Source organism: Gekko japonicus, unplaced genomic scaffold, assembly GCF_001447785.1.
Source record: "Gekko japonicus isolate JY-2015 unplaced genomic scaffold, Gekko_japonicus_V1.1 scaffold219, whole genome shotgun sequence".
Taxonomy (NCBI): domain Eukaryota; kingdom Metazoa; phylum Chordata; class Lepidosauria; order Squamata; family Gekkonidae; genus Gekko; species Gekko japonicus.
This window is the reverse complement of record NW_015165241.1, coordinates 396,514-419,312: the sequence shown is the minus strand read 5'-3', so window position 1 is coordinate 419,312 and position 22,799 is coordinate 396,514. Positions and strand designations below refer to the sequence as shown.

Sequence of the window (22,799 nt, the reverse complement as noted above, 5' to 3'; positions counted from 1 at the left end):
AAATAGACCTCTTCCCCCCAGTGCCAAGGGATTCCTCTCCCTTCCCTTGTGAATCAAAGAATCCTTTTCTTGGGCAAACAGGAGAATCATTTGCCACTAATGAGCAGGTCTGTCCATGTTCTGCCAACAATGGAGCCAGGTGGCTTGGGTTCTAGCAAAAAGACAGGTTTAGCAAGGCAAGGAGTAGTCCCATGGCTGGATTTGCCAAAGGAGCAGGGGAACTGTCCAGCCAGGGCAAAAAGCAAGATTGCTGAAGCAATGGAGGAGCTGTCCAGTTAGGGCTGAAATATAAGACGGATCTGTGCCGAAGGAATTTGCAGCAGAAAAATTGAGGCAACTTTATAGCTAGCCCTGTGGCTCCCTCTTCCTTGTGCAAAACTGTTGAAAAGGTAGCCTCATGCACTCTACCTTCTGATATGGCTTAAGCCTAGGCTTTTTACCTTTTTTGTTCTGGGAGTATTGATAGTGATCACAGGAGATCCTGAGCTGGGAAGTTATTCCTTTACATCTGTTAATGAGCATACTTCAGACTCCAAAGTTTCAGCAGAGTCTGCTGATGCACTTTCTGGACAAGGTTCTCAGACAGCTGTTAGGGGATGTTAGCTCTTCCCCCTGAGGTTTTGGGTCTTGTAGAGCATCACCACTGGACTTGGATGAGGGAAGGCAAAACTGTTGCCCTGAACCAACTTGCTTCACCTGGGTTCTCAGTCCTCCACCAGTCTTGGACTAATGGGCATGGGTGTGTGGCACTGCTTATCTGAGAATCTTTTTTCCTTTAATGCGCTCCCCATCCCAAAAATTCCTGGCATTGAATGTGTTGGCTATCTGGGTGGTGTACCGACCACGTAATAATAATAATAATAATAATAATAATAATAATAATAATAATAATAATAATAATTCGCCAGCAGAAAGCCTGCCTGGCCTGCTGGATGCTGTGTTGGGCAAGGAGCTGGAGCACTGCAGACTGTTGGTTCTGGGCAGGGGTCATTTCCTGTGGGAGCACACAGGAGCGGAGCTCCAGCAGTAAGGAGCCCAGGGGGCGGGCACATGCAACAAGCCCTGCCCCCTGCTCCCAGGAGCCCTCAGTCAGAGCAAAAAGCAGCCAGGTAAGTTGCAGACCCCACCCACCCGGCCCGCCTTCAGGTACAAGCTCTCCCTCCTCTGTGAGGGCAGATCTGCGTGTCCCCCCCCCAATAGCTAGCAATCCAAAACAGTCCAGTGGAGCCTGAGCGGTGGGTGTTGTCTCCTGACACACTTCCGGTGATTTCAGGGGGTGTGGCATATGCAAATAAGTTATGCTAATAAGTTATGCTAATGAGCTCCTGCACCTCTTTTTCTATGAAATGACCCCTGGTTCTGGGAGACCTTAATGTCCATGTCGATGATGCGGCATACTCCCAGGCCAGAGACCTAGTGTCATCCATGGAGGCACTGGGACTCTCCCAATTTATATCGACCCCCACACATCAAGCAGGGCACATGCTGGATTTGATTTTTGGGGATGGGGATAAATGTTGATCTGGAAGCTGCCAAGACAGTTTCATAGTCAGATCACTTTGCCTTAAAGGACCAGCTGAGCATACCAAACTGTTTGGGCAGCGAGTGGATTTATGCTCACCCGTGGAGCCTAATGGACCCTAAGTGGCTTCAGGAAGCTCTGTGGGAACCGATACCACCTGGCACCTCATTGGATGTGTGCTGGTGGAGGACTGGCATTCTCCTTTGCCATCAGTGAGATTGCTCTCCAGTGCCCTCGCCCCCCTCGGGCCAAACTAGCTCTGTGGTATACCCAGGAGCTATGGAGGACTCAGCGCCCCTATTTCCTCCAGAGGAAATTGACTCACAGTCGTGTGATCACATATCCCTTTGTGCTGTAGGCTCAATCCATCACTGTGTGATCAGTGGTGTTTTTTCCCCCTTTTGTTTCCCATGCACATAAACGAGGAATCGAACCTCCGTGCGGAGGGTTCCCCATGGAGTATGCGGTTATGCACATACTGCTAAGCGAGGTGAAAAAATAGTACCGAGTCAGGATGGAGCAGGCTTGAGAGATCAGACTAGGGAAACTCCATCTGTGGCCCATCGGCAAGTGTTAGGACTGGACTTTCCCCAGTGTCCTTTAACTCAATTTCTGCAGTGGGGCAGCACAGGTTGCCGATGACTGCAAGACCTTTCCCAGATGTTACTGTCTGACTGTGCCCTTTAAATCCGTCAGGCATTCACAGCTATGTCAGATCTAAAGGCATGTCTGACGGCAGCCTGTCTGTGCTGCTTCAGGCAGGGTTCTGGGAGAATTCCAGGTCCCACCTTCAGGCTGGTGGGACCTGGAATTCTCCCAGAATCCCGACTGGTATCCCAACTACAGAGATCAATTCCACAGAGGATTCCCCATACACACACACTGCTGTCAAATCACAGTGAACTTATGGCGACCCGTAGGGTTTTCAAGGCAACAGACATTCAGAGGTGGTTTCTCAATTGCCTGCCTCCATGTAGCGATCCTGTATTCCTTGGTGGTCTCCCATCCAAATGCTAACCAGGGCTGACCCTGCTTAGTTTCCAGAATCTGATGAGATCAGGCTAGCCTGGGGAAAATGGCATACCATAGGAGAAACCAGGGGTCATTTCCTGCGGGAGCGCACATGAGCAGAGCTCCGGCAGTAAGAAGCCCAGGGGGTGGGCACATGCAACAAGCCCCACCCCCTGCTCCCAGCAGCCCTCAGTCAGACCATGAGGAGCAAGAAGCAGTCAGGTAAGATGCAGAGCCCCTCCCCCACTTCAGGTACAAGCTCTCCCTCCTCTGTGAGAGCAGATCTGCACGTTCCCCGCCACCCATAGCTAGCAATCCAGAACAGTCCAGTGGCACCTTTAAGACCAAGTTTTATTCAGGTACAAGCTCTCCCTCCTCTGCGAGGACAGATCTGCACGTCCCCCCCCCAGTAGCTAGCAATCCAAAACAGTCCTGTGGAGCCTGAGCGGTGGGTGTTGCCTTCTGACACACTTCCGGTGATGTCAGGGGTGTGTGGCATATGCAAATAAGTTATGCTAATGAGTTATGCTAATGAGCTCCTGCACCTCTTTTTCTACGAAATGACCCCTGGGAGAAACTAACATCCTACAGTGACCTCACATCTCTACCGAGCTCCTTCTGTTCCCCCAAACTCCACCTTCCACAGGCACTGCCCCCAAAACTCCAGGAGTTCCCAAAGCCAGAGCTGACAACCCTGTCTTCAAGGAGGAGGTGCGCAACTGACCTTAGATGATTTCCTAACAGCATGCATGCCTGCAGGATTTTTGCTTATATATGTTGAGGGATGATTCTGTCATTTGTTTCAGATCAGATGGCTGAATAAGTTATAGTGTGCTATCTCTGTCTTTGCAGGTTATGCCGCAGCACCGTGTGCCATGCTTGCTCTGTGAGCAGTGGGCACAGGGAGCACTGCTGCCTTCCATGCTACCAGGAGAGAAACAGCCAAGGCACCTGACCACAGATTTTAACAAGCTGTCGTGTTCCCCCATCTGTGAGTCACCCAGTGAAGAGACCCCCCCTCCCCAAATACCACCTGGGAATGGACTTGGCTTCATTTGGGGCAGGCATGGTTGCGGGTGAACCAAGAAGGTCACATAGTAGTAATCAGGGATGTGGAATGAAGCTAAGTGACAAATTAAAAATTAAATTGAAATCTAGAATGATCCTCCTGAATATCAAGGTCATTCGAGTAGCATTTTCACTCAGGCTACACTACTAGCTGAAATTTTAGCTGATGTTTCTATGAGCAATGTAGCCAGGCTTCCAGATGCTGCCCAAATCCACGGTCTTGCCATTCGTGTTTAGCCCTTACAGCTAAACATTTTTCAGGCCTCATTTAAGAGACTTAATGCACTGATAGAGACCAGTTGGCTAGGAGGAAAGCATGTTTTCTTTCCAGTGTAAGTTGCAAAGACCCATTGGTAGCTACTATAGATGCTTGGGGAGGCAGGTGTATGTTATGTGTACTACCCAACTGAACTGATTTCTTCCTGTATAGAATGTGAGCAGCACATGCATAAAGTGGCAAAGACTGAGTGTGAAAAGGAGCCGCTTCATAAGAACCCTCCTATTATGTTCCATGTATGCTTATCTGCAGCAGCCATAGCAGAAAGGGAGAGGAACTGTGCCAGTCAAAATTTACACAGATCCACTTCCTAAGCTACACCAGGGAAGAATACCCACTTCCTTAGCCAGACCATGGAAGGCCCCGGTCACACGGGAGGTTTTGGCCCGGAAGAGGGACGAATCGGGGACGCAGCAAACTGGCGCGAGCACACCGCAACATCTGGGAATTGGCGTGCACCCATCCCCGATCCGTCCCTTCAGGCCGGTAATGTGGATGAAAAAAGAACCTGTTAAAGAGCAGGACTTACCTGCAACGCCGCAGCAAGCGTGGCCGCCAGATCGCCAGAGCGCCCGTCTTCAGGAGCAATCCAGGCTCCCGGCCGAACTGCGCATGCGCACACATGCACAGTTCGGCTGCCTCGCTCTCCCTTCAGTGGCTTCCCCCCGGCATCTGATCATGCCGGGGAGCAACTGCGCGGCGGCTCAGGGGATCTATGTGATCCCGCCGCCACGTGTCTCTTTTGGTGCGGCTCTAAAAAGCTGCACTTCGGCCTTGCTTTCTCCCCCCCGTGTGGCAGGGGCCGAAGAATACCAAAGCTGGTACAAACCTCAAGACCATTTAGAATATTGTGGGGATGGAGGATGATGGAAGAGCTGGTCACTGTTATCCTACCATTTCTGTGGACTTTATGTTTATTATCAAGAACTGGAGAGAGACCTTTTGTAAACTGTGGATCATAATTTAATCATATAATTGCTATGATAAATGACAGTACTGGCTCCGATCACACGCACAATTAGCCGTGCGAGAGGGACGAATACCGGGTGGATTTAAGTGGCGCGATCACATGGACACATCTGGAAAGCGTCGCGCACCTGCCCCCAACCCCTACCGCCTGGCCAAAGCTGCAGAGTAAAAAAGTATCTCGGAAAGACCAGTAGCAAATTGTTTGCAACGGGTCGCAGATGGACTGTCTTCGTCTGATCGCTCCAGCGTGCTCCTACTGCCTCCTCGTTGAAGTGTGCCGACAGAAAAAAACCCGGGTTCACTGGCATTGGGTCTGATCACTGTAGTGGTGCGTCAAATTGCGATGGTGCAAATAGCCTCCCCCCCCCCCCGGCGTTATCTGGTACGTGTGACCGCAGCCATTGTTATTTTATCAGAAAGTTAGTTATGAAAATAAATATTTGGGTATGTATGAAAATCATTTGTTTGGCTTCTGTTTGGTTCTTTCCTTGTCTTTTTTATAAAATAAAACTTCTTAAAGTATTTTTTTTGTTTTTCCAACTAGCACATTAACCAAGAAATCCATAGCAGTATTTTATTTTTTATATATTCTGGCTGCTGTCAATGATAGTGTCAAGATGTCATTTAACTAATCTGGAGAAAGGATGATGGCTCACAATAGCTGTTGAATATGAAATGTAGCAGGGCCCTTGCTTCCCTCCTCTGGTTCTGGCTTCCGGCTGGCGAGAAAAGACGCTCAAGCTGTTTCTCCATTGGACCAGGACAGTATTATCTAATTCTTTTTCCCCCCTATTATTTTTCAATTTATAGTTGTTGTTGTTGTTGTTGTTGTTGTTATTATTATTATTAAAATTTCCACCATAACTGTACAACCGTATCATACAAAACTCAACCATTTCCCCCCTATTTATAACTTAATCAGTTATTTTAGTTTATTTTGCCTTGTCAGGAGCTGGCTGGTGAATTGTTGCGGTGGCTCAAGTGGTTAAGACGCTGAACTGCAGGCTGTGGAAGGTCGGTAGTTCAGCAGTTCCGAGACCTGAGTGTGTCGCATGTCGGAGTGAGCTCCTGTCTCTAGTTCCAGCTCCTGCCAACCTAGCAGTTCGAAAGCAAGAAATTGCAAGTAGATAAATAGGTACCACTTCGGTGGGAAGGTAACAGCGTTCCGTGTGCCTTGGTGTTTAGTCATGCCAGCCACATGACCACGGAAACATCTTTGGACAGCGCTGGCTCTTCAGCTTTGAAATGGAGATGAGCACCGCAACCCTAGAGTCGGACTCGACTGGCTTTCAAGCAAGGGAACCTTTACCTTTTTTCCCTCCTGAACGTTCAAATTCTCCTGAAATGAACTTTTAATGATTCTCTATTTGAAGCAAGGGCTCTATTAGCTAAGTAAACTTTATGCTTGCTGCTGCTCCTGTTTTCTGATCTTAAGATGTAATAGCTTATCTGTGGAGTGCGAAATGACTCAGCAGCCGAACAACTTCCCAGAGAGAGAGAAAGGGGCAGGGAAATGCCCTAGAGAGCTTGAAGACAGGGAGGAATTGGTCTGTTTGCCTCTGACCAAGCAAACAAAAATTATGGAATTCTTCCCTGATAAAAGAAAGGATGTTTTTAATATCCCAGTTTCAAACTCCTTCTCCCTGTTGGCAGAGAGGGACGATGATGACTTTATGAGGATGGAAGTCTGTGATAAACGGTTGCCTAATCTTCTAAATAAGAATACTTCTGACTCAGAGAGGTTTGCCAAGGATTCAACTCCTAACACCCAGTTGAAAGCTACCTTTAAAAAAGGAGAAGGTGCCTCCTCTGACATACTATCTGAACAAGCTGCGTTGCTGGATTTAATTGCCAGAACTGTGTCTTGTGTTTTTAAATCTCTAGAGACCATACATGGCCTCATGAAGAAAATTTTTCTTCCTGCACCCTCAAAATACAAAGATAAGGCATCAAATGATGAATGGAACCTCCATGATTTTAGAGTCCCAGCGTCTCTGCATCTAACTTCACAGGCTGTCTATCAAGCTGGAAACAAATCACAAAAAGGAGCTTCACATCCCATAGCCCCTCTCTCTGCAGGAGTCCAAAATATGTTTAACTATCTGTCCTTCCAGAGGCCAGGTAATCAATTGGTCTACTAAGAACTGTGTCAGGAGACATCTATCTACTCTCTTAGGGCAGTGTAGCATGCAAGCCAGGGTTTACTGTTCTGTCTTAATGTTCAAGGAGATACAGAAGTAGTGCCTTTATGAGGGCACAAGGGCAGGATATAATTTTTTGCAGGCTGGGGAATAGACTCAAGCAGAAAAACTCTAACATAAGTTTCACCAGATCTTTACTGTTCTCAGCCAAATAAATTAAAACACTTTAAGGCGAATGGTATACTTAGGTGGAGGTAGGGTTGCCCCACCCCCAAACTCAATGACAACACCGGTAGTGACACCATCATGCTGGAGCCGTTGCATGGCAATGTTCTTGCATTTGTGGGGAACTCTATGGTTGCCATAGAGTTTTTACCCCAAACACTAGAGTATTGCTGTGCAACAGCCCTAGCATGATGATGTTACTACTGGTGACATCGTTGCATCGGCAGTGTCTCCATGGGACACTGCTGTTTGTGCGTCAGGCTTTCCCTGCCAGCCAACTGGCCAGCAGTGGATTGGGGCCCAAAAAATAGAAGCGTCCCGGCAAGAAGCCAGTCACTCTCTCTCTCTCGGCTTAACCAGCTTACACAGGGTTGTGAATACCTCTTGAAGACACAATGTGACGCTACAATGGAGACACCGCATACTGTTGTACAATTGTACATTTGGTGAAGGAAAGGCAGGATAAAAATGTGCTAAATGAATAAACTATCTCTTGGCCACCATTCCATTAAATTCCAGTATCTTTGCCTGTTTGGCCTAGTTGTATATATGATGGCCAGTGTTCCCTCTAAGCTGAGTTAGTGTGAGCTAGCTCACACGTTTTTTAGCCTCCGGCTCACCCATTTTTGCCTTAGCTCAAGAAGGATGGCTCCAGAGCAAACTCATTGATGCAGCAGCCAAATCGCTCACTCACAACTTTAATGCCAGCATCTCACAAAGTAGAATTTTTGCTCACAAGACTCCACAGCTTAGAGGGAACACTGATGATGGCTGGTTGTCCTCCCAAGTTTCCCATTGTTGTCCTCCCAAGTTTCCCATTTCAGGTCTTCACAATATATCTATGATTTACATTCAAGGCCTTCACTGAAAAGCGAATGTCCATCCTTAGGCTTATCTGAATACTTGACAGTGGGTCTGTGCTTAAAATACCTGTTATTCTCAACTGATTTGCTAGTTCCGTAAGGTAATTCACATTGGCCTGACTGATGGAAAAACCTAAGTCCTGATACAGGAACACTAATCTCGTTGGTTCTCTTATCTTAAACAAATGTTCTTTTTCTTTCTTACATTAAGGCCAGTTCAGTTTCATTTGTCACTACAATGTGGATTAAAAAGCAGAGGGGTGCACAACAGCACAATTCTCTTCAGTGGTTTAAAACATAAATACAGGGTAAGGAACTAGACTGGTAGTTGGTGGCCCATGGGCCAGGTCTGGCCTATTAAATTCACCCATTGATCATACATGCTGTTCTAGAAGATAAAAGTCAGTTTTGGGCTATAAGTGGTTTTGTTGTTGTTGTTGTTGTTGTTTTGTAAAGCTAGGTCAAGAGGGGGGACTTGCATTCATGTGTTTCCTCCTGTATTCCCACCAGAACAGGCAGTAGATCCATCTATGACTTCCAGCCACAGTACCTGTTACGTTTTTTAAAAAGTCATGGGCAGGTGGGCAGGGGCTCAGACACCTTATTCCTATTCTCTGACTGTGGTCTAGGAGTACAGAAACAACAACAACAAAAGTTGTTAGACATCCTTATATTGATCTAGAATATGTCTGTTTCATGTAAGACACAGAACTCATCAAATGCTCATGAATATCAGTTAGTGACACACATGTGGATGGCATATCCATAAACCAGAGACCATAGCAGAGCATGTCAATCAAAACCATCCCTTCTGCATAACTTACTATATTGAGACAGTGTAGTGTTTACACCTTTAAAACGATTGCACCATGGGTACTCTGGGCAATGCTATTTCCCACACACATACTTCCATCCAAATACACCAAGCATCTGTCTCGATTGCCATTCCAGGGATAGGGAATCTTTGTCTTCCCCTGCCTTGCCGTGAATAAAGATTGTGCTGTCAGTCACTACTAACCATTCTGCTGCCAATGAAAGATCCCAAAGGACAATGGCTGTCTTCTTCCTGGGCAATGGGGCAGAAAAGCAGAGGCACTCACATTGGCCAAATATGGCAGCAGAGAGGCCACTTGGCACCCCCCATGGCAGGTTTCCCATAGTCACTTTGCATTGCTTGACTCCCCGTTCTCAGGCCACAACATCCCAATTTATGCCATTTTTAAAAGGAGACAGGGGTTAATCGGTCATTTGCAAGGTCCAGGAACACAGTCGCAATGCCCCGCATTCCAGAAAGTAAATTCCATTGAAAGCAATGAAGATTCATTCTAAATAAATATGCTCAGAAAATAAGAACTTTGCCAGTTTGACTGGAGAACAAATGCGCCACACTACAGCCAAATCTGGCACATGCTGACATGACATCCCATCAAAAAGACCTAAAAGTGCGTCCTTGTGTCTGGATGATGCCCCATTTAAAGTTTCTCCAGCTTCTTTGTGAGAAGGGAAGTTTAAAAGGCATCAATGCCAGAGTATGTCCAAAAAGGCAAACTAGTCAACTGTCCCCTATTCGAACAAGGGGCCACTCCAGGCTACCTCTGACAATACAGGTATCCTAAGCAAAACATGCAGTGACCACTCAGACGGTTACTTGTTTACTGTAAAAATACTTTGCTCTCAGCTCATTGTAGGATTGACAGCTGATCAGAGCCTACCCTGCTCAGGGGTCCAGGAGCAGGCAGAAATGGCAGTGGAAACAAGCCCCACCCCCAGCTGCCCGACCCCGACCCCACGCTCCTTCTCTCTGGAGTTGCACCACAGCAGCGGCACAATCTTTCCATTATATTCTATGGCCCCATAGAATATAATGGAAAGATCGTGCTGTTGCTGCGGCACAACTCCAGAGAGAAGGGGCCATAGAATACAATGGAAGAATACAATGGGCCATAGAATACAATGGAAAGATCTTTCAACTTTGAACCCTTTCCTTCTTCGCTCCCCCTCCCACCTTGGCTGGGGGGGGAGAGTGAAGAGAGAAGGGGTTTAAAGTTTAAAACCCTTCTCACTGGAGTCGCAAACTTTCCATTATATTCTATGGCCCCATAGAATATAATGGAAAGAGAAGGGGCTTAAAGTTTAAAGATCTTTCCATTGTATTCTATGGCCCATAGAATATAATGGAAAGAGAGAAGGGGCTTTAAACCCCTTCTCTCTTCGCTTCCCTCAGCCCTCCTTGGGATGCCGGCTGGGAAAGGGGAGGGGAGGCTTTTGAAGATGCCCCCCCCTTGCTTCCTCTTCTGACATCACTTCCGGTGATGTCAGGGGGCGTGACATATGCTAATAAGCTATTATGCTCATCACATATTAGATATGCTAATGAGCTCCTGCAGCTCTTTTTCTATGAAATGACCCCTGACCCTGCTTGTATGTTTTTCCATAGCTTCGTCCACAGAGCCATCAAAAGATGATGATATTCCCAGAAGGCACAAACTTATCACCTGTTAATGTAGGTATATCAAAGGCGTAACAAGAGAGGGTTGTACAGAGTACCCAGCTTAGGCCTGGCATCCTCACCCTGTGCCCCACCTTGTGACTGTAACCCAGTCAGCCACGGATTGGCAATCCTCACTCAAAAAGATTCCTCACAGCAGTTGGCCCTGGACAGCTGCTGCTAAAACAACATATGTTGAATCCATCCTTTGTCCACACTTTTCTTATCTGACTGTTTGTAGTTAGGCAACTGGGTGCAATACTGGGCAAGCGAGATGCCTCTTAGCCAACCTTTTCTTCCCCTGTACAGGTTTCCTGGTGCAATTGCAGAAGTCTGTTACAATCAGGTTTCTTAAGCAAGAGGATTCCCAGAGATAATTGCGAAGAAAATGCTGAGTGTCTGAACTAGAGAACTAGAGAAGCAAGAGAAAGGTTTAGTGTGGAGAGGGGGGCAAAGAATAGGGCTGTCACCCAACCAAAGAAATTATACTCAATTAATAGTTGTCTGAGTTAATAAAACGGCTTCTATGGTAGATCATGGTGTGGTACCTTGGTCAGAGTGTCAGAATACAGTTTAGGAGACCTGGGTTCAAATCTCCACTCTGCCCTGAAGCTTTCCCTGCCTTACCTGTTGTGGGAATAAAATGGAGAAGAAAATTATGTACTGGAGAAACACTGGAGCTCCTTGGAGAAAAGTCGGGATAAAAATGTACTAAATAAACAAAAATGCATAGGAATAAAGTCACAGCTTTTAATTTAAAAGTATTCAGAAAGAGTGGGGTCTCAGACCTGGAACCCCACACACACAACACCCCAGTCCTAATCGAAGCACTATGCAAAGTGGTTGCAAAGTATTTAAAATGCCTGAAACTGAGACATTCAGAAACTGTAACGGGGGCAGTGTAGGGCCAAACCAGACAACATGTCTGCCACAAGTCACATTGGGGTGGCCCAACCTGACTTGCAGACAGATGTTATGTCAGGAAACTAACTGAAGTTCCCAAACACACTGGGGCCCGATTTGGCTCAGGGGTTTGATGCAGGGAGAAAGGGCTTCAGCTTCCTTTCCAACACAGTTTTCAGAAGCTGAAGTGGAGGTGGGGAATGACCATTTCACCACTATGAAGCTCTGATGTATAGGTCATGTATCATCTAGTGTGGCCTTTGGAGTTGCCAGTTTATAAACCAGCTGCTCCTGCAATGTTTGATCTGCAGCACATGTGATATTATTTGCCTCAGTGCTAAGAAAAGCTTCAGCTGCACATTTCCAGGACCATTTTTTCCTGGCCAGTCGGCAAACGTACAGCAGGTGCATCTGTGGAACTCCTGCCTTCCCCAGAGCCCTGAAGCAAGGCAATACTCTTGTCCTAGAAAAAATTAGATGGTACAAGAAGCGGAGACCCACAATACTCGTGGGGGGGGGGACAGCTCCAGGCAGAGGAGGAAGCTGCCGCAGGTAAGCCTCCTCCCCTTCTCCCCTGCTTGGCCCTGACAGCGAGGACCATGCAGCTCCAAGCTGCCAGTCCTACCAGACCTCCCCCCGCCCCTCCCTGGCCCCAATGGCGAGGCCCGTGTGGCTCTGAGCCGCCGGGCCTGCCAAACCTCCCCCCTGGCAATGGTGGTGAGGCCCATGCAGCTCCAAGCCGCTAGGCCCGCCAAACCTCCCTCGCCCCCCACGGCAACGGCGGCAAGGCCTGAGCTCAGCCCGCCAAGCCTCCCCCACCCCTAGTGGCGGCGAGGCATGGCCAGCTTGCCAAGCTTCCCCCCCACGACGGTAGCGGCAGCTGAGCGGCTCACAGCTGCCAGCCCGCCAAGCCTTCAACCTCCCCCCCCAGGCGGTGGCAGCGGCGAAGCCTTCTTAGAGCGTTCCCTGTGCATGCGCAGGGAACACTCCTTTACTTTTGGGGGAATTTAAGTATCCCCCCTATAGTTTTTTACAGTTTTTAGATTTTTCTGCACATCTGGGGATAGCCCCAAATGCGCAGGAGATCTCCCTGCCCCCCAGGTGCCCCCAATGTGCGGATTTAGATATCCGCACGCAGGGGGCGCCTTGGCTATTAGATATATAGATGAACTTCTGTATACACAGATAATCCATTCTAAAACCTCCGTGGGGGCTAGTAGCTAAATCCCTGCAACGTTTGCATTGTCTGTGCAAATTTATTCAGTGTTGTGATCTGCTGCCTACATTATAAATATCTAAACAAATTAATAATTCTTGAGGAATTAAGGTTTCTGCCTCTTACCCAATAAAAGGGCAGGGGCTGTTACTTATGCAACAGGCAGAAATTCAGCAGGTGCACCTTTCACTGTCAATACATCTTTGTGCTGCTAAAAATGCATCCCTTAACTTCATCCAGTACGCTTCCTACAGTGATCTTCTGTAGAAGGCACACTAGGCAGACCAGCCATATGTTCCTGACCAGGCACGGGTTCCTGGGTCCTCAGCAGAATTGCCAGTTCTTTCCTCATCCTCTGCACCTGTGTCCTTAGCTGCTACTGGGTCGGCAGGTATTGGCAGGTGATGAAGTTACTTCCATGCTGTGCAAAACATCCCCTGATGATTTTACTACTCATCAAACTGATGTTAATAATGCATACCCCCCAAAGAGCTCTGAGGAGCAAAATCTTCTGGTGATCCCTGGCCCAAAAGATATCCAGCTGTCCTTGTCCTGGGCCAGGGCCTTTTCAGCCCTGGCCCCAGCCTGGTGGAACTCTCTGCCTGGTGACATCCGTGCCCTACAGGACCTGGGACAGTTCCGTGGGGCCTGCAAGACAAAAATGTTCTGCTGGGCCTATGGTTGAGGACAGCAATGGTCTCCCTCTCTCAAAAAGACTAGAACTTGAGAGCATCCAATGAAGCTGATGGGCATTAGGTTCAGGATGAACAAAATGAAATACTTCTTTACACAGAGTGTGACTAAAACATTGAATTCACTGCCAGAGGATAAAGTAATGGCCACAGCTTTAAAAGGGGATTATATAGATTCATGGAGGATGGATCTGTTGGCAGCCACTAACATGTGACTGAGGGGAACCTCCACGTTCAAAGACAGTCACCCTCTGAATAAGCATATGGAGCATATAGGTAAGCGTATGGAGCAGAGGTCCATCAGTGGCTATTAGCCACAAGGTATAGATAGGAACTCTCAGGCTGGGGCAGGTGATGCTCTGTATTCTTGGTGCTTGGGGGAGGGGCAACAGTGGGAGGGCTTCTAGTGTCCTGGCCCCACTGCTGGACCTCCTGATGGCACCTGGTGTTTTTGGCCACTGTGTGACAGAGTGTTGGACTAGATGAGCCATTGGCCTGATCCAACATTGGCTTCTTAATTCCAGTGCCAGGAGGAAACATAAAGGCCTTGGCCTTTATGCCCTTGTGTTGGACTGCCAGAGGAACTGGTTGGCTACTCTGTGAGACAGGATGCTGGACTAGATGGACCACTTGTCTGATCCAGCAGGGATCTTCTTATGTTCTTAAAAGGCAAGCTGGGGTTTTCTTTTTTTGTTCAGTTGACACCCAGGGTCTTATAACTTCCCTTCCATTAATCCATACACCCGTGGAAATGCATACACGTCTGGCTGTGCATCTGAATGGGGAAGCCAAGGAGCATTCCTCAACTAGGCTGCTTTGCGGATTCCACAGTGACATTTGACATCATCATACAGTGTTTTTCCTCTCTCAGTTCTGCCATAAATATGTCAGTAGTTTACAGTACATCAGGAGATGTACAGGATGTAGGGGATTTTGCAAAAGCCAGTTGTGTAACAACTGTTGTGGTATCCTGAAAATGACAAGTGTCTGAAATGTCATGAACCAATCAGTCTTCATAGAATGCTGTCTCTGGGAAAGAGGCCAGTTACAACAGCAACACAGAGGGGGCAGAGAAGACTTAGGGTAAAAAAACCCCACAACACCCTTATTTTGCCAAAACCTCTTACCCAGCAATCTCTACAGTTTTTTTCTTAGCAGTAGTCATTGGCCATCTGGGCAGGGCCGGCTCAGTTACTAGGCAAACCTTGGCAATTGCCTAGGGCACCCAATTTTGAGGGACACCGAAAGGGTGAGAGGAGCCTTCTCTACTGGCTTGAAGGGAAGCTTGGCATTAACTGGCTTCTAGAATCTAGACTCTGGTCTTCTATAGCCACCATGATGCAACAGGGAGGGCTTCTGAAGATCTTATCTATTTTTATTTTTACTTTGTTCATTTTGAATTACCAGTAAGTAAAATATTGATTCTCACTTTTGTTTCTATTGAATTGGGGGGACAAAGTCTAGTTTGCGTAGGGTGTCAAAAATACTTTGGCTGACCCTGCATATTGGATTTTTGGCTTGGCCAAGAGCTACTAAGATCCTCATGCATAAATAACTGGTATTTTTCTTGGATAATAGTTCACACATCATAAAATCTGTCTCAAACTAACCTTACGTGCTGCTTTGGGGACTGACTTGACTTGTAAAAATTGGGCAATTAGTCAGACACTAGAATGTCTGGGAACTTTCCTTTCAGCTCTGGGCAGACTTCAAGATGGGTGGAACAATACATTTGGCCTTTGAATATAGTGGCTAAATGATGGAACCATGCATGTCCTATTTTTCTGGGCAACCAATTACAAAATTTTGCTAGAGAGATTTGTTTGGGTAGAAACACAAACCTAAGAGAAATCGGGCTACTCGGGGACTCTCAAAGGGTTTCAGAAACAATCAATGATACATATATAAGGTCATACAATTTACTTCAAATAACTACTGTTGCCTACTGTTGCCAACCTCCAGGTGGTGGCTGGAGATCCCCCACTATTGCAACTGATCTCCAGGTGACAAAAATCAGTTCACCTGGAGAAAATGACTGCTTTGGAATGTGTATTCTACGGTACTGAAGTCCCTCCCTTCCCCAAATTCTGTCCTCCTCTGGCTCCACCCCCAAAATGTAGTGAATTGATGTTGAAGATTGCTCAATTAGAGCAGGCACATAAAAGATATGGAGGCCAGCAATTTTACAAAGCACTCCGGGAGGAGGCGCAAGGGAGCGTTCACACTGTTGGCCCGGAGGCACGGCTGTAAGGTGCGGCTTTCTTTTTGGCAATCTGGAGATACGTGCTTAAGAAAAAGGCGGCTTTTGGTGTTCACACTTTGTTGGTGCAGGATGGATGCGGGATAATCGCGCTTTCCAGGGTTTGCTACCACTTTCACCAGGTATCTTTTAAGCTCGGGAGCAAAGTGTTACAAGATGGCTTGAGTACAGGTGGGGAACGCCTGACAGATGTGCCTGTGTGAACGGCCCCTTTAATCCAGTTGTGGAACGTTTCTGAAATGTGCCTATATCGGGGCAAACTGCCAGTCTGAACTTGGCCTAAGTTGTTGCCCCTTTCCGCATGACCCAGTGATGTACCCATGGCAGGAAAAACAGAGGAGCTTTATAGCACCTTCAAGACTAAGGGCCAAACTAGACGTGGCAGGGTCCTCGTGGCCACCACAAGGATGTCGCCACCATGCCGCCCTGAGCCTGCCTTGGTGGGGAGGGTGGGGTAAAAATCAAATAAATAAATACATTTTAAAGTCATTTTACAATGCTGCAAGGACACAACCTTGATCAGGCCTGCAGCACAACAGGCTGAGGTACTCTTGTCTCCTTCCGTTCCCACCGCCTCATCAAGTGCTGAAACGGCTGTGTTGTCACACACACATGCACACACCCCTTGGTTGTTCTGGTACGTGAAAAGGCCGGGGTGGTGGTGGGGGACAAGAGTGCTGCGCTGTGGCCCGATCCCTCCAGCCTTTTAAAATTACTTTAAAATGATAGCAACATCCTCATGGCAGCCACAGACACACTGGAACATCGAGTTTGGCTACAACAAAATGGTTAGCCTTTAAGATACCACTTCTGTTGCTTTCCCTTTTTTATATAAATGGGGTAATTACTGGAATTCTGGTCAAACTACCTTCCAATAGTTGCTTACAAAAATAAAATTTCAAATTGACTTAAACCATTCTCTTTTGTTTTGAGGACAGGAACACAGCTAGCCAGCTGAAAACACCGACGTGAGCCCATTTGAACACATCTCAAAATGTAGTTCACTGTTTTATTCATTTCCAAAAAAAGCTGTGCACACATTCATAGGGATTATAAGGTCTATTTAATGGCAAAGTTGCCTACACTGTAATTTGTTTTAGACAATCTTTTCCATAAGAACATTAATTTTACACAAAGATCAAATGCTATGGGAGAACAAAAGTTTCCCACACCTCCAGTTTCAGAAGCAAAAGTATTATGTTGAAAGGAATTTTTGACTTCTGGAGTTACAAGAAATCTAATCTATCCATCACACTGCTTCTTATTAATACTGTACAGAGCAATAGTGTAATATGTTCTGTCATGCACAGATTGCAAACCCAGGCCTTTATCAACAGCTACACTCATCATTTTACTTTGGGATTCAAGACTATTATAACTCACATAAATTCCTTTCCCCCACTCTTAGATTTTCCTACATCAGTCTGACACTGATCTGTAGCAATCTCTCCTATAAAAGCATGACCTAACAGCTGAATAACTCACAGCCACTTCACACATTACAGAGGTCTTACATGCAAATCAGATTTGTGGAAGAAACAGAATGAAACCCATGTGCAGATTGTCACATATGGCTTGTGCACATGGTTGTTATTCACTAGTTGTACTACATGAGCTGGGAAGCGGCAATTGGGTGAGATTCACAATGAACTTGCGCTGTGTACATAAATGTGGTTGTCACCAGGGGTCATTTCCTGCAGGAGCGCACAGGAGCGGAGCTCCAGCAGTAAAGAGCCCAAGGGGCGGTCACATGCAACAAGCCCCACCCCCTGCTCCCAGCAGCCCTCAGGCAGAGCAAGAAGCAGCCAGGTAAGTTGCAGAGCCACCCTGGCTCCCCAGTCCAAATCAGTCCAGTGGCACCTTTAAGACCAAGTTTTATTCAGGTACAAGCTCTCCCTCCTCTGTGAGGACAGATCTGCACGCCCCCCCCCCCCAATAGCTAGCAATCCAAAACAGTCCAGTGGAGCCTGAGTGATGGGTGTTGCCTTCTGACATGCTTCCAGTGATGTCAGGGGGTGTGGCATATGCAAATAAGTTATGCTAATGAGTTATGCTAATGAGCTCCTGCACCTTTTTTTCTACGAAATGACCCCTGGTTGTCACATGTAACAATCTGCAAACAAGGTTGGATCCAGACTAAATTTTCTGCTAATGGAAAGGCAGATGTAATTTCTGCCAATTCCCCCTTCCTGTCGCAGACCCCCGATTTGTCCTCACGTAATTCCTGAAGATCCCTTCTGCCCCAGGAGAAGCATTTCAGGGAGACCCATGGCCTGCAGCAGGAGGGGGAAGAGGCAGGAAAGGTCTGATCTGTTGACAGAAGTGCCTTCCTTTAGTGGAAAGCTTGGTCTAGATCTAACCCATAGCCTTCACTTTATGCATTGCATAGAGTTGTTTTCTTTGTAGGAAACATGCAAAATATGAAGTTCTTCAATGGCATGTGCTTTGAAATAGGACAATAAGACAAAAGTGTAAACATATCCAAATAGTTGTACTGTTACATATGGAGAAGAAGAAGAGGAGGAGATTGGATTTATACCCCGCCCTTCACTACCCAAAGGGGTCTCAGAGCGGCTTACAAACTCCTTTCCCTTCCCCTCCCCACAACAGACACCCTGTGAGGTAGGTGGGGCTGAGAGAGCTCTTGACAGAAACTGCTCTTTTTTCAAGAACAGCTCTTATCAGAACAATGGCTTGCCCGAGGTCATCCAGCCAGGTGCAAGTGCAGGAGTGGGGAATCAAACCCGGTTCTCCCAGATAACCACCACACCAAACTGGTGTTCTATCATGAAACCAACTGGCAGTGTTCTAATAAAAATCATGATATGCTACACATCAGCCTGTTGGCACGACCTGAATTTGGGGGGGAAGGTGGTAGGCAGCACTTCATAATGGCTGCCATTGGAGGTGTTGGTACCGATCACAAATTGGCTGCTGTTCACAAAATGTTGCCAGTTTCCAAGATCAGCATCCTCCTGTGTTGGGAGCAGCTATTTCAAAACTGATGCATCCTGCAGACCCAAAGAGGACGCCTCCCTGAGGCCTTCTGAAGCCCTTCCTGCTCCAGTGAGGTGGAGCGAAGTCGGCCGTGTGTCAGCTAGCTGCCATTGTCATTCTTCTTCTTCTTCTTCTTCTTCTTCTTCTTCTTCTTCTTCTTCTTCTAACCCGATTCTCCCAGATTAGAGTCCGCGCACTTAATCACAACACCAAACTGGAGAAGTTTCAGCTCTATCATAAAACCAACTGGCAGTGTTCTAATAAAAATCATGATATGCTACACATCAGCCTGTTGGCACGACCTGAATTTGGGGGGGAAGGTGGTAGGCAGCACTTCATAATGGCTGCCATTGGAGGTGCTGGTACCGATCACAAATTGGCTGCCGTGAGGATTGGATTTGTTCACAAAATGTTGCCAGGTTCCAAGATCAGCATCCTCCTGTGTTGGAAGCAGCTTTTTCAAAATTGATGCTTCCTGCAGACCCAAAGAGGACACCTCCCTGAGGCCGTGGAGTTATTTTAATGCTTGGGATCCAACACCGTGACTCTTTGCTCTGAGGGGAAACTGGGCTGGGGAAGAAGCCAGTGGGCACCAGGAAACGTATCAGTGGGCTCCCGGGCACCCATGGGCACCGCATTGGAGACCACTGCTCTACTTACAGGAATTTAAGAAATATGAAGTAGATAATGATGAAGTCTTTATTTGACCACTATCTTACCCAGTGAGATATCACTTCACTTATTGCGTATCAGTCAGAACACATGTTTACACAGTTGCTCCCTTCCCTTCCAGTTTGTATTTCTGGCAGAACTGCGTACAATAGAAGAGTGTCTGTGGGCGGTGGGGGGGGGGGATCTCAAATAACTTGTACATGAGACATTCTGCATCAACAGTGTGCAGGCTACAGAGCTGGCCCGTGGCTACAGTGGGGCATCTCGGGGCCTGGCCCCCTGACTTCCTGCCCAGGCCCCATTCAGACTCCCCATTCAGCTCAAGGCCCCTGAGTGGCAGCGGGTGCAGGGAAGGAGCCGGGTATTCCTGTGCAGCTGACCAGTGCGAGGGACCACACTAAATGACCTTTATTTTGACTAGCCAGGGCCCCCTGAGAAATTTAAATGCCCCCTGACTAAAAAAATCCTGGCTACGGGCCTGCTACAGAGGTCAGCCAGAGCTCTGCCCTGTGGATTACCTCTTCTGGGCATAGAGCAGGGGTCACTGACAACGCTCCCTCTCAGCTGTGGGGCCTTGTGAGCAGAAATTCTACTTTGTGGGCTACTGGCATTAAAGTTGTGAGCGAGCAGTTTGGCTACTGCATAAACTAGTTTGCTCTGGAGCCCTCCTTCCTGAGCTAAGGCAAAAATGTGTGAGCCGGAGGCTAAAAAACTGTGAGCGAGCTCACACTAACTCAGCTTAGAGGAAACACTGGTCCCTGGGGGGGGGAGGGAGGTATTTATGAATTTCCTGCATTGTGCAGAGGGTTGGACTAGATGACCCTGGAGGTCCCTTCCAGTTCCATGAATCTATGATAGTCCATTTCTTTAATGTATTTATATACCACCTGTCTGAAGTAGTTTCCAAATAAGAGCACACGATACAATGGAACAAATAAAGCAATATGAAAAAATATAAAAGCAACAAAAACAGCATAAAATCACAAAACAAGAACAGCACAAACGCAACCAGCACAAAAGCTGCAAAAATTCAAATAGTTGAATTAACACTGCAGTCCTAAGAACACTCTCCTGAGAGTAAGCCCTATTAAATAGACCTGAGCAGAATACTAAATAAATAGACCTGCTTAGCATAGAATCATAAATCATTGAATATCCCCAAATATCAACAATTTACAAATGCCTCAGAAAATAAACAAAGATTTTCACTAGAAAGTTAACAAGTTTTGCACAGAGGAGAGGGGCAGTGGAGTTAAGGAGCAGGCTTTCTGCAGATAAGGCACGGCATTAGGCTCTGTCTTTCATGGCCACCCAACGGAAGAGAGAAGTACAGATCCATGAAAAACCAGCCCAGGCAGAAGTTTAGCACAAGCGAATAACAGAAATTAAGAGGCTCCAGCTGAGTTCATCAAACTAGAAATGCTTTCCCCCCCCCCCATAGATCCCACATGGAAACAATCACAGAACACACAAAAAGGTTGCACAGTAAATTCATACATCTAGTCAAATATATGATGCAAATATATTCTGTTTAATAATATACAAGAAACAGGCTATGGAAAAGAAAATTATGAAAAACCATCAGGGTAAATGGGAAATTAAGGCTGCAAATTTTTCACTATTTGTAATACTACTCAGATAAAAATGATGGCCGCCTTCATCCAAAATTTTATCACTAGTTCCGTGTGGAACAGAAGTAATTGGAAGGATGGGAGATCCTTTAGGCCCACTGATTACAGTGCAATTTATACTCTACTAAGTCCATGGAAGTCAGTGTGCTTATTAGGGTGCAACTGTTTAGGATTGTTCTGTATGTTTCTCTGCATTGTTTGGATAAAAACTCGTAAATTTTTTTGGTGTAAAACCAGTTTCCTGTTAATATGGGAACATTTTACTTGTTTCTTGACTCATAATTCTGAATATTTAGATTAGTTTGATGAAAGCTCTTTGGGGCTGCAGAGGAGCATATTTGCTTTTATGACAAACAGGCAGAACTTTCTCGGGGCTTTAATGGGCACTGTCAGATCAAGGCTACCAGAGTCAACTGCAGTTCCAGAAACATCTCAGTGGCATCACTGAGTTATTCAGACCTCAGTCTCTGAATTCTACAGCCGACGACTTCATCTTAACAGTTGTAGAACACTGTTCAGGGATCCTGTCCGGCGTCTGCTAGGCATCGCTATCAGAGGGTTGTTGAAGTAATACCGGAGGTAGATGAGGCGGATCCCTTCCTATACCGTAACATGACAGTTTTGCTGATGATGCCTCGTGCAACCAAGAACTTGAGGAAGTTGTTCCGGAACTTCTGCCCTATAAAGGCATATATGATGGGGTTTATACAGCTGTGAGCGAATCCCAGGATTTCGGTGCTTGAAAGAGCGAGATCGATGCTTTTACGACGATCACAGGTGTCGGCAATAATTCCCACCCTCATCAGGGTGTCAGCAAGAATAGAGATATTGTAGGGCAGCCAACAGAGCAGGAAGACCAGCACTACAGCTATGATTACTTTCATGGCTTTGGTCTTTTGGCTGTTCTTGGTCTGTAGGAGTCTGTGTACAGTCACACTATAGCACAACAACATGATGATCAAAGGAATGATGAAGCCAAACACTTGTGGCAAGATTCTCAATATCACCCTCCATTCAGATGTTTTTCCCCCCTGAATATTCTCATAACAAACCACTACTGAAGAAGAGTTATCCCGGAAGGCATTACGGAAGACAACCATGGGGAAGGAAATAAGAAAAGAAAAAAGCCAGATGCCAAAGCACAGAAATTTGACCCAGTGCCTCTTCTCCGTGACTGCCCGTGTAGCGTAAACTATTGCCAGGTAACGGTCAATGCTGATAAAGGCCAACAGGAGGACGCCACTGTAGAAGTTGACTTCCTTCAGGACCGAAGTGGCTTTGCACATAACATTGCCAAAAATCCATTCATGAGCTCGGTAAATAGCCCAGAATGGCAACGTGAGTGCAAAGAGCAAATCGGCAATGGCGAGGTGCAGGAGATACATATCGGTAACAGAACGGCTTCCTTTGTTGTAGGTGACCACCAGCACCACCAAGGAGTTGCCCACCAGGCTCAGAAGACATACCACAACATAGACGAATGCCACAAAGTACTTGAATATAGCTGAGGTACTGTCAATTCTGCACGGTGCCGCTGCACTGCTAGGGAAATCGGTGTAGTCATAATAACCATAACCATAACTGGTGTTAAATAGGTTAGACAACTCGTCACTCTGCAAAGACATCCCTCCCATTTGGGGTGTCGTCTTCTGGGCCTGTGGAGAATGTAAAGACACAACACATACATGAACATGTTGGTTATCAGTGGGGTCTATGTCTCGGTTACACAGAGAACCTGAATGATCTGGAGGTTGTCCAAAACCAGCTTCTCTTAAATTTTCTTGAGAAACTCCAGTTGCTCTGCTGAAAGCTGAGGCTGATCTGGTCTCCCTTACTTTATAGCACAAATACAGAAGAATATGTT

General features: G+C 46.7%; 2 protein-coding genes across 2 annotated transcripts in view; one reads left to right on the top strand and one right to left on the bottom strand.

The window, feature by feature from the left end:
- RUFY4 (RUN and FYVE domain containing 4) overlaps window positions 1–3,546 on the top strand; it is a 29,697-nt gene extending 26,151 nt beyond the window's left edge. The window contains exon 11 of the mRNA XM_015410025.1: window positions 3,386–3,546. Within this exon, the coding sequence (XP_015265511.1) occupies window positions 3,386–3,488 (103 nt within the window). The 3' untranslated portion in view covers window positions 3,489–3,546. The remainder of the gene's footprint in view (window positions 1–3,385) is intronic.
- Window positions 3,547–21,486: 17,940 nt separating this feature from the next.
- On the bottom strand, window positions 21,487–22,560 carry CXCR1 (chemokine (C-X-C motif) receptor 1). Its single transcript, XM_015410024.1, has one exon. The coding sequence runs from the start codon at window positions 22,558–22,560 to the stop codon at window positions 21,487–21,489; it is 1,074 nt and encodes a 357-aa protein (XP_015265510.1).
- Window positions 22,561–22,799: the final 239 nt, after the last annotated feature.

Excerpts from the sequence above, each read along its gene's own strand:
- CXCR1 (XM_015410024.1), bottom strand. The coding sequence starts at position 22,560 with ATGTCTTTGCAGAGTGACGAGTTGTCTAACCTATTTAACACCAGTTAT.